Source organism: Nerophis ophidion, linkage group LG08 (assembly GCF_033978795.1).
Source record: "Nerophis ophidion isolate RoL-2023_Sa linkage group LG08, RoL_Noph_v1.0, whole genome shotgun sequence".
NCBI lineage: Eukaryota > Metazoa > Chordata > Actinopteri > Syngnathiformes > Syngnathidae > Nerophis > Nerophis ophidion.
The window spans coordinates 23870503-23883318 of record NC_084618.1 but is presented as its reverse complement, the minus strand read 5'-3'; the positions used below and the strand labels follow the sequence as shown (position 1 = coordinate 23883318).

Sequence of the window (12816 nt, the reverse complement as noted above, 5' to 3'; positions counted from 1 at the left end):
CTACATTTGACCTGCAAAATAACCATCCAGATAAAGGGGATTCATATGAACCCCACTTGCCGTTTACCTGACACATGAAATGTGACAAATTTGGGGCATGCACTATCCACTTTAGTATGATGGCAGTAGAGTCTTAAACATCTTAAAGCAGGGGTGTCAAACTCAAACACAGAGTGGGCCAAAATTCTAAACTGAACAAAGCCGCGGGCCAAAGTTGAACAACGTAACATTTTAATAGGGACCCAAACAAGTTTTGCGTTGAATATTGAACAAGCAGGGCTTATATAACTTTATAGTGACATGCACAATCGAGTTTTGTTGGTAGCGGGGGTGTATATTGTAGCGTCCCGGAAGAGTTAGTGCTGCAAAGGGTTCTGGGTATTTGTTCTGTTGTGTTTATGTTGTGTTACGGTGCGGATGTCCTCCCGAAATGTGTTTGTCATTCTTGTTTGGTGCGGGTTCACAGTGTGGTGTAAGAGTGTTAAAGTTGTTTATACGGCCACCCTCAGTGTGACCTGTATGGCTGTTGACCAAGTATGCCTTGCATTCACTTGTGTGTGTGTAGAAGCCACATATATTACGTGACTGGGCCGGCACGCTGTTTGTATGGAGGAAAAGCGGACGTGACGACAGGTTGTAGAGGATGCTAAAAGCATTACCTTTAAGGCACGCCTCCAATATTGTTGTCCGGGTGAAAATTCGGGAGAATGGTTACCCTGGGAGATTTTCGGGGGGGGCACTGAAATTCGGGATTTTCCTTTAAAAATCGGGAGGGTTGGCAAGTATGAAAATTAGCGTTGAATACTGGATACAGCGGCATCGCCACTGTATAATACCGGCGGGCCAGCTCTAATGTTAATTTATTATTGCCTCAAGGGCCAAATGAAATTACACGGCGGGCCAGAGTTTGACACCCATGTCTTAAAACATTTATTTGTGGCAATTCTAACTTGACCACACTCTATGTAGAGTGGCTCTTTCAGTTTTTGCCAGTATTTATCTATGAGATTGAATGCATAAAAAAAACAATTGCGCGTGTGTGTGTCATTCATAAGGGTTGTGAATGACAGACAAAACGATACAATTGCTATTCTAGTATTGTATTCATCCTGATGTGTTAAAATGTACGGTGTTTTGCACAATTTTTTATTTGTCTGTATTAAGGCTGGGGGATGTATCGATATACTCGATATATCGCGGGTTTGTCTCTGTGCGATATAGAAAACGACTATATCAGTTGCTTTTAGCTGCGGGCATTACACCGCATGCGTTTCCCACTCTTTCTTGTCTCTCCTTCTCACAAAGATGTAAACCAAGTGCACCTTCTTACACACGTCACGTGTGCAGAGAGGTAGCGACATGGTAACAATAGCTTTGATGCTAACGGTGAAGTGCAGGTGGTAATACGAAAGAGAGAAGGTGCAAATCAGGGAACAAATGGAGGAAGAATTAATTCCCAAGAAAAACAGCACGGGATTCATCGCCCGGCGGTGGTTTAGCTTCAAGCGGGAATATGTTCAACATTTATGCGGCAAAAGCATTGCTACAAAAAGTAGCAGCACTGCTAATGCAGCATCATTTGAAAAGTCACCTGCTAGAGCAGGGGTCACCAACGCGGTGCCCGCGGGCACCAGGTCGCCCGTAAGGACCAGATGTGTCGCCCACTGGCCTGTTCTAAAAATAGCCCAAATAGCAGCACTTACCAGTGAGCTGCCTCTATTTTTTAAATTGTATTTATTTACTAGCAAGCTGGGCTCGCTTTGCTCGACATTTTTAGTTCTAAGAGAGACAAAACTCAAATAGAATTTGAAAATCCAAGAAAATATTTTAAAGACTTAGTCTTCACTTGTTTAAATAAATTCATTTATTTTTTTACTTTGCTTCTTATAACTTTCAGAAAGACAATTTTACAGAAAAAATACAACCTCAAAAATGAGTTTAGGATTTTTAAACACATATACCTTTTTACCTTTTAAATTCCTTCCTCTTCTTTTCTGACAATTTAAATCAATGTTCAAATATTTTTTTTATTGTAAAGAATAATAAATACATTTTAATTTACTTCTTCATTTTAGCTTCTGTCTTTTTGACGAAGAATATTTGTGAAATATTTCTTTTAAACTTATTATGATTAAAATTCCCCCCAAAATATTCTGGCAAATCTAGAAAATCTATAGAATCAAATTTATATCTTATTTCAAAGTCTTTTGAATTTCTTTTAAAACTTTTGTTATGGGAAATCTAGACGAAATAGTGTTAGACATATAGTTTGGTCCAATTTGTTATATATTCTAACAAAGTGAAGATTGGATTTTAACGTATTTAAAACATGTCATCAAAATTCAAAAATTAATCTTAATCAGGAAAACTTATTAATGATGATCCATAAATTATTTATTTTTTTCCAAAAAGATTCGAATTAGCTCGTTTTTCTCTTCTTTTTTTCGGTTGAATTTTGAATTTTAAAGAGTCGAAATTGAAGATGAACTATGTTTAAAATTTTTATTTTCATTTTTTTCCTGTTTTCGCCTCTTTTAAACCGTTCAATTAAGTGTTTTTTTCATCATTTATTCTCTACAAAAAACCTTCCGTGGAAGGAAAAAAAATGTTCGACAGAAATACCCTTTTTTAAAATAAATGTATCTGTTTCTTTATATATTTATTGTGAGAAATCAATAACATGATCAGGGTTTCCACAAAGATAAATATCATTCATTATTAATAATAACAGAGTTAAAGGTAAGATGAGCAAATTGGCTATTCTGGCAATTATTTTAAGTGTGTATCAAACTGGTAGCCCTTTGCATTAATCAGTACCCAAGAAGTAGCTCTTGGTTTCAAAAAGGTTGGTGACCCCTGGTCTAGAGATTGGTATCTGTTAGCTTAAAAGGTGTGGACAATTTATTTTCACTTCCTGTGGTTACCTTTCGACACGGAGTAAAATGTCAAGTGTTAGGAGTACCTTGTAATTTCTGGACCTTCTGAAAGCGAGCCTCTGCCACCCGCTTCTCCTCTTCACTCTCGCTCGTGTAGTCGTCCTCCTCTTCCGGACAGCTGAAGGAACATCGGTAACATTGAGGCACGTTGGTAAAAGAGGCAAGTAATATCAAGCTTACCTCTCCACCGCCTCTCTGACCAGCCTCATCCAGGCGTTGCGCTCTTCCTTGGACGCCGCGTGGACCTCGTACATCTCGGGTCCGGCGGCCGAGGCGCAAATAAGGAACATGCCTCGCTCCTCGTTGGCCACCTCCCGCACGATTAGCTTCTGCAGGCTGATGACGGGCGGCTTCTGGTCCTACGGGCACAGCACAGTCCTCTAAAGACGGGCGTGAACGTGATGTCCACGTGACAGGGTTAGGCAATCACGTACTACAGTGGCGAACGAGTACTTCTGGTCCTTCTCTTGCAGGAAGACCAGGGAGTCTGTGAGCAGGAGAGCCAGGACGTCTGCCGGACAGATGGACACTTCATTAGGTACATTTCCGCTCGATGCCACAGATCTGGCCTGCCACATCTTTAATAGTTGTATACAACACTATTTTAAGTAAAGGTAAATAAATATATGCTTGTCATCTTCATTAACGATTTCAAAGCAAGTTATGTGTAAAATAATAAAGAAAAAATAGTTGACCATGCAAATTGTGTAACAAGGATGTTATAAGTTTGGATTCATATTTATTTATAAACATATGTATGTATTGGCAGTACATATTTACATACACACACACACACACACACACACACACACACACACACACACACACACACACACACACACACACACACACACACACACACACATTCCGTGTATATATTCATACAAATATGTATATACATACAAATATATATATGTATATGTATACATATATATATAAATATATACACACACATCTAAATATATGTTCATATATGAATATATGTACATACAAATACATATATTGACATATAAACACACACAAACTGTATGTATATATATATATATATATATATATATATATATATATGAATTAAGCCATATATGTACATATATGCATATATGAATATATATATATATGTACATATGCATATGCATATACGTGTGTGTGTGTATATATATACATATATATATATATATATATATATACATACATACATACATACATTTTTAGGTTGCACTTTAATTTTATTGAGTTTATATATATATATATATATATATATATATATATATATATATATATATATATATATATATATGCACAGATATATATACATATATACATAAAATTATATATACATACATATATATATATATATACACATTTATACGTGTATATATATATATACACATATATACGTATATATATACACATATATACGTGTATATATACATATATACGTGTATATATACATATATATATATATATACATATATATATATACATATATACACATACATATATACACATACATATATGTATACATATAGGGGACGACGTGGCGCAGTGGAAGAGTGGCCGTGCACAACCCGAGGGTCCCTGGTTCAATCCCCACCTAGTACCAACCTCGTCACGTCATACGCGTCATCATTCCGCGACGTTTTCAACAAGAAACTCCGCGGGAAATTTAAAATTGCAATTTAGTTAACTAAACCGGCCGTATTGGCATGTGTTGCAATGGTAATATTTCATCATTGATGTATAAACCATCAGACTGCGTGGTCGGTAGTAGTGGGTTTCAGTAGGCCTTTAAATTGCTAGAACATTTTTAAAAAATCAATTTCCAACTTTCTAAATGTGTTTTTAACATTAAGAAAGTCCTCGAGACATGAAATAACGTTCACTCACACTAACTCTGCAGAACAACCGAAATGGGCCCAGTGACAAACTGTGGTTTAGGGCCACAAAAAGCCCCAAATAAAGCTATGTCACGAGTAAAAAGACACCACAAGCGTCCCTCGTACGTGTTCCTGACCTTTGAGTCTTCCCGTGGCCGTCTTCCACAGCAGCGCCCCCTGATGCTTGAGCGTCTGCCCCATCATGTCCTGCTTGCGGAGGGTCCGCCCGTTCTTCAGCTTGGCCGTGCTGCGGCTCTCCGTGCGGCTCCACACGTCCCGCAGACGCTGGCGCCGCTCGTACTCGCTGACGCGCACGTCCACGGCCGTGATCAGCTCGCGGATGTGCGCCAGGGATGCGTCCAGGTCGGCGTGCTCCAGTGTGTCCCCTAGGGGACCGAGGCAGGGGGGTGTCACTCATTAGTATGGGGCAGCAACCAGCAGAGGGCGGCAGACAACAAACCTTGCGTGTACTGAAGGATCCTCTCCAGCAGCACGGGATACTTAGTGATCCTTTGTGTGACCAGCAAGATGCACTCTGGGATCTCCCTCCGTCGCACCAAGGAGTTACCACCTTGTTGCTTGAGTACAATTGAAAACCGTCACCACCCATGACTTAGTTCAGGGGTAGGGAACCTATGGCTCTAGAGCCAGATGTGGCTCTTTTGATGACTGCATCTGGCTCTCAAGATAAATCTTAGCTGACATTGCTTAACACGATAAGTAATGAATAATCCATCCAACGCCCTTGACGCGAATCCCTTAGGGGTGATGGACAACTGGGCAGTGTCTGAAGAGCTGCAGCCTGCCACCGTAGCCACCCACTCCCTCCCCTCTGTTGCAAGTCTGGAGATGTATGTTGTGATACGTATATATGCTTTGCTCTGGAGTTTTTTTTTCTCCCCATAGCTGTTCTGTGACCCTAAACACTGTTTGTTTGTCTAATCAAATCAATCAGTCACAATCAACAAAGTTGTGTTGTACTTGGGCAATAACAATACTTACCTACCTACATAATTACGCTGGTAATCACAGTGTCAAAATATCCGCTTTCTACCGCACCTGTTCAAGAAGTCGCATTCATGATAATAAGTATTTGATTTATTATTGGTTAGCTTCAGAATAACAATGTTATTAAAAAGAATAAGAGACCTACAATACTCTAAAAATGTTGGTCTTACTAAAAAAAATGCAGGCATTTAGTTACATTCATTGTTAAAAACTATTATATGGCTCTCACGGAAATACATTTTAAAATATTTGGCTTTCATGGCTCTCTCAGCCAAAAAGGTTCCCGACCCCTGACTTAGTTCCAGCACTTTTGACAGCGAGTACCTTGATGAAGTTCTGGAATCTCTTGTTGTTCTGCAGGAGGTCTTTGAACCACGCCACGGCTTCGTTGTGTCGGCTGCAGAATTCCCCGTAGACGTGGCGCATCCTCTCCCCGCCCTCGCCTGAAAACTGAAACAAACAACATTAGTCCATTTATGTCATGTTTTTAAATGCATTTCTGAGGGTTGACATCTCTTGCCTTGATAGCTCAGGGGATTATAATCAGAGGATGGTTACATTTGAACATTTTTTTTCCCATCCATCCATCCATTTTCTACCGCTTATTCCCTTTTGGGGTCGCTGGCGCCTGTCTCAGCTACAATCGGGCGGAAGGCAGGGTACACCCTGGACAAGTCGCTACATCATCGCAGGGCCAACACAGATAGACAGACAACATTCACACACTAGGGCCAATTTAGTGTTGCCAATCAACTTATCCCCAGGTGCATGTTTTTGGAGGTGGGAGGAAGCCGGAGTACCCGGAGGGAACCCACGCATTCACGGGGAGAACATGCAAACTCCACACAGAAAGATCCCGAGCCTGGATTTGAACCCAGGACAATTTGCTCATTTTACCTTTAATAAATAAATAAATAAATAAATAAATATAAATATATATATATAAATAAGTATTTCTGTCTGTCATTCAGTCGTACATTTTTTCCTTTTACGGAAGGTTTTTTGTAGGGAATAAATGATGAAAAAAACACTTAATTGAACGGTTTAAAAGAGGAGAAAACACACAAAAAAATTCAAATTGAATTTTGAAACATAGTTTATGTTAAACACCTCCCTAAACTAAACTATGTTTAGTTTAAGGAGGTGTTTAGGGCACGTCCAACAGGTAGGAGGCCACGGGGAAGACCCAGGACACGTTGGGAAGACTATGTGTCCCGGCTGGCCTGGGAACGCCTCGGGATCCCCCGGGAAGAGCTCGACAAAGTGGCTGGGGAAAGGGAAGTCTGGGTTTCCCTATTTAGGCTGTTGCCCCCGCGACCCGACCTCGGATAAGCGGAAGAAGAAGATGGATGAGTTTATCTTCAATTTCGACTCTTTAAAATTCAAAATTCAACCGAAAAAAATGAAGAGAAAAACTAGCTAATTTGAATCTTTTTGAAAAAATTATAAAAATAATTTATGGAACATCATTAGTAATTTTCCAGATTAAGTCATCGGTGGCAGAGGGGTTAGTGCGTCTGCCTCACAATACGAATGTCCTGCCGTCCTGGGTTCAAATCCAGGCTCGGGATCTTTCTGTGTGGAGTTTGCATGTTCTCCCCGTGAATGCGTGGGTTCCCTCCGGGTACTCCGGCTTCCTCCCACTTCCAAAGACATGCACCTGGGGATAGGTTGATTGGCAACACTAAATTGGCCCTAGTGTGTGAATGTGAGTGTGAATGTTGTCTGTCTATCTGTGTTGGCCCTGCGATGAGGTGGCGACTTGTCCAGGGTGTACCATGCCTTCCGCCCGATTGTAGCTGAGATAGGCACCAGCGCCCCCCGCGACCCCAAAAGGGAATAAGCGGTAGAAAATGGATGGATGGATGGAAGTCATCGGTATCGGTTTCATAAAGTTGACGACTTTTTAAAATGACGCTGTGTACACGGATGTAGGGAGAAGCACAGAGCGACATTAAACCTTAAAGGCACTGTCTTTGTGTCCCGGCCCAATCACATAATATCTACGGCTTTTCACACACACAAGTGAATGCAAGGCATACTTGGTCAACAGCCATACACGTCACACTGAGAGTGGCCGTATAAACAACTTTAACACTGTTACAAATATGCGCCACACTGTGAACCCACACCAAACAAGAATGACAAACACATTTCGGGAGAACATCAGCACCGTAACACAACATAAACACAACAGAAAAAATACCCAGAATCCATTGCAGCACTAACTCTTCCGGGACGTTAAAATACACACCCCCGCTTTCTAGAACGTCAACGGGCTCATAGTGATGTTACTAGTAGTTGATTTGGAAGTGTTTATTATAATTTGGGGAGAGTCTGCTGCATTATAGTCACCTGCTAAACACCTTTCTGCTAACCTGCACTGCCACTGCCATGAGCACTGACTCCATGTGCTCTGAATACTCACTGCTGATTGGCTGTTACCGCTCTGCGTGTAACCAATCAGATTTCGTGGGTGGGACAATGTTGGGTGCTGCAGAGACGTACTGACAGAGGCAGAGGCAGTACGAAGAGTAGCAGCTTGTTAATACTTTAGTTTGGCACCAAATTATAATATAAATACATTTAATAAAGTCAAATACAAATATGGCAACTAGAGAAGTGTCTTACACTTCTCTTTTGTAAAGTAAATCTGAACAGCCGATATGGGCAACTACATCAACTATATGATTTGCCTGAAAAGCTGGACAGGACGAAAAAAAAAAAAAAAAAAAAATATATATATATATATATATATAAAATAATATATATATATATATATATATTTTTAAGACTTTAGTTTAGGCGGTTGCACTTTGTTGTTAATGCGGCCGCCTTAACAACAAAGCGCTGCGGGAAACCCTGGTCTTCCTACATTTACACATGAATGTTAAAATGGTTATGCTTTTTTTTTTTTATTGCCTGGCCGCAGTATTCCCCGTCTAAAGGCAAAACCTAGTAACTCACTTCTAGCTGATTTTGAGAAAACAAAGGATAACCAATCTATCTTGATGCTGTCTTACAAAGATCTACAAAGTCATCAAACATATAGATGTTTTCTTGGGTTTTCATTTTCTTGCCGATTGAGCCATGGATTGAATCTGCTCTCATGAACATGTGCCCTTTCTCCAGATATTTTATCACAATCTCTAGTGGGCCCCATTCTGCGTTTGCACATTGGGCAAGAGCCGTGTACGGCGTCCAGTTTTTATTTAGACCTCCACAATTATCTGCCCAAAAGAGTATGCAAGGGGAAGAATCAAGAACAATACATTTAAAGGGGAACATTATCACAATTTCAAAAGGGTTAAAAACAATAAAAATCAGTTCCCAGTGGCTTCTTGTATTTTTGGAATTTTTTTTCAAAATTTTACCGGTCCCGGAATATCCCTAAATAAAGCTTTAAAGTGCCTTATTTTCGCTATCTTCAAAACCACTGTCCATTTCCCTGTGACGTCATACAGGGCTGCCAATACAAACAACATGGCGGTTACCACAGCAAGATATAGCGACATTAGCTCGGATTCAGACTCGGATTTCAGCGGCTTAAGCGATTCAACAGATTACGCATGTATTGAAACAGATGGTCGGAGTATGGAGGCAGATAGCGAAAACTAAATTGAAGAAGAAACTGAAGCTATTGAGCGAATAGCTATTGACGCTATTCGGCCATAGCATGGGTGTACCTAATGAAGTGGCCCATAGCATGGCTGCCTTATTAGCATCGCCGGTAAAATGTGCGGACCAAACGATCAGGACTTTCGCATCTTGTGACACTGGAGCAACTTAAATCCGTCGATTGGTAAGTGTTTGTTTCGCATTAAATGTGGGTATCTAGTTTCAAATGTACATACAGCTAGCGTGAATAGCATGTTAGCATCGATTAGCGTAGCATGTTAACATCGATTAGCTGGCAGTCATGCCGTGACCAAATATGTCTGATTAGCACATAAGTCAACAACATCAACAAAACTCACCTTTGTGATTGCGTTGACTTAATCGTTGCAAATGCATCTGCAGGTTATCCATACATCTCTGCGCCATGTCTATCTTAGCATCGCCGGTCAAATGTGAAGACACTTTGGTACATTCAATGGGGGTCTGGCGGCAGATTTCTTGCCAGTGGTGCAACTTGAATCCCTCCCTGTTAGTGTTGTTACACCCTCCGACAACACACCGACGAGGCATGATGTCTCCAAGGTTCCAAAAAATAGTCGAAAAAAAAGAAAATAACAGAGCTGAGACCCGGTGTTTGTAATGTGAAAATGAAAATGGCGGGTGTGTTACCTCGGTGACGTCACGTTCTGACGTCTTCGCTAAAAAAACGATAAATAGGAAGGCGTTTAATTTGCCAAAATTCACCCATTTAGAGTTCGAAAATCGGTTGAAAAAATACATGTTCTTTTTTCTGCAACATCAAGGTATATATTGACGCTTGCATAGGTTTGGTGATAATTTTCCCCTTTAACGAAGGTGCTTGCAACGTCCTGGGCCAATCTTCCAAATATCCCCTCGTGCCATAATATCACATAATCAGGTTGACCGTCGGCCCCCATTCGTACAAATGTCTCACTAAAGACAATAAGGCGACTGACAAAGAAGCTCCGATTGGTCCCTTGAGATACTAGGTTTTTCTGTTGTATCTACGCCACGGGTGTCAAACTCTGGCCCGCGGGCCAAATTTGGCCCGCCGTGTAATTTCATTTGGCCCTTGAGGCAATATCTAATTAACATTTGAGCGGGCCCGCCGGTATTATACAACGGTGGTGCCGCTGTAACACCGCATTCACCGCTAATACTCATACTTGCCAACCTTCCCGATTTTCTCGGGAGACTCCCGAAGTTCAGTGCCCTCCCCGAAAATCACCCGGGACAACTATTCTTCCGAATTTCAACCGGGACAACGATATTGGGGGCGGGCCTTAAGGGCATTCCCTTTAGCGTTTTCTACAATCTGTCGTTACATACGCATTTCCTCCATACAAACAGCGTGCCGGTCCAGTCACATAATATTTACGGCTTTTACACACACATAAGTGAAAGCAAGTCATACTTGGTCAACAGCCATACAAGTCACACGAAGGATGGCCGTAGAAACAACTTTAACACTGTTACAAATATGCGCCACACTGTGAACCCACACCAAACAAGAATGACAAACACATTTCGGGAGAACATCCGCACCGTAACAACATAAACACAACAGAAGAAATACCCAGAACCCCTTGCACCCCACTAACTTTTCTGGGGCGCTACAATATACACCAACGCCACCACCAAACCCCACTCCCTAGCTTGTTCAATATTCAATGCAAAACCTGTTTGGGTCCTCTTAAGAGGTTAATTTGTTCAACCTTGGCCCGCGGCTTTGTTCAGTTTTAATTATTGGCCCACTCTGTATTTGAGTTTGACACCCCTGATCTATGCGGTTATGTGGTAGTTGCTAGGTCCTGCCATGCGCGTAACAGCTTACTTACGGAACAAATTACAATATCGCATACACTAATGTAAAGCACCTAGGAACTCCAAAATTATTATCAGCTCAGTTTTGACCAAAATTGAGTTACTGGGTTTTGCCTTTGGACGGGAGAGTTTGACACTGGAGCTCATGAGTTCTATTTCCATTATTTGATAGTAAAACATTTCCCAGCCGACCTGTTGCAGCAGCACATCTCCTATGCGCTGGATGAGGTAGTTCCTGTCTTCCTGGGGCTGTGCCGAGCGCTGCCGCCGCTCCTTCATGGCGGAGAAGAAGGCGTGGTGGAGGAGGACCAGCTGGTCCAGACACGGGAAGATGCGCTCCACCGCCTCGGCGTCGAGCTGCACCTCCTCCCGCATGCCTCTACGGAACACCCGGGCCATGATGTGCAGCGTCTGGAGGTGGTGAAGCTCCGTCTGCATCAGCTCTGCGTGACGACACGGGCGCGTTAGCACGCCGTGGGAAATCACGGCGTGACGACGCCGGCTCACCGTAGATGACGTCCTGTCTCTTGGCCACTCGTCTGTCCTGCTTCTTGTAGAACTTGTGCTCCACCGCCAAACTCCACGACTCTGCCTCGTAATCGGCGGCGTCGGCGGCCAGGTCGCTGTATTCTGTGCAGACGTCACAGATATGATTGAAGAGTTAAAAAGCTCCTCCCACTTCAGAGAAGTGGCGCTTTACATGCTCGCTTTAAAGTTGCACATTTCATGACATCGTGAAGGAAAAACTTCCATAGACAGACTCCCACCCAAGCCATATGAAAGCCGGCCCTCTGAATATTCGTTAAAAAAAAACAGGCTTCACCACACATCTTAAAATAAAGTTGTGCCAACTAGCGTATTTTCCGGACCTGATAGATCGATAGATAGAGAGTACTTTATGGATTACTTCAGGAGAGTTCCCACAAGAAAATTAAAATTCCAGCAGCACTGTACAGAATTGAGATCAAATTTAAAAAGTAAAAAGTAAATAATGGGGGTATTAATGGAAACAAAATAGAAAAATATGATCAAGTATAAAAATAAGAAGCGACAATGAGAATAAAAATATAACAGTAAATTAAGACTATAACAAGGGAAACTAGGCCATACTTGCCAACCTTGAGACCCCTGATATCGGGAGGTGGGGGCTGGGGGGCGTGGTTCAGAGGGGAGGAGTATATGTACAGCTAGAATTCAAGTCAAATATTTCATATATTTATATATATAAGAAATACTTAACTTACAGTGAATTCTAGCTATGTATATATATTTATTTTATTATATATATATATATATATATATATATATATATATATATATATATATATATATATATATATATATATATATATATATATAATAAGAAATACTTGAATTTCAGTGTTCATTTATTTACACATATACACACACAACACTCATCTACTCATTGTTGAGTTAAGGGTTGTTCTATTCTTTGTCACTATTTTTCTAACCATATGCATGTACAGTAGATGGCAGTATTGTCCAATTTACACTATTATGTTGGATCCACT

General features: G+C 41.1%; 1 protein-coding gene across 8 annotated transcripts in view; it reads right to left on the bottom strand.

Annotated features, from left to right (window-relative positions):
• Positions 1-12816, bottom strand: part of arhgef28a (Rho guanine nucleotide exchange factor (GEF) 28a) — a 161980-nt gene that overhangs the window by 58838 nt on the left and 90326 nt on the right. For all 8 annotated transcript variants that reach the window (XM_061908051.1, XM_061908054.1, XM_061908053.1 and 5 more), the window contains 8 exons: positions 11792-11914; positions 11477-11727; positions 6146-6271; positions 5274-5391; positions 4951-5199; positions 3371-3447; positions 3117-3295; positions 2963-3054 (listed from right to left, as the gene is read on the bottom strand). In XM_061908051.1, the coding sequence (XP_061764035.1) occupies positions 2963-3054; positions 3117-3295; positions 3371-3447; positions 4951-5199; positions 5274-5391; positions 6146-6271; positions 11477-11727; positions 11792-11914 (1215 nt within the window). The remainder of the gene's footprint in view (positions 1-2962; positions 3055-3116; positions 3296-3370; positions 3448-4950; positions 5200-5273; positions 5392-6145; positions 6272-11476; positions 11728-11791; positions 11915-12816) is intronic.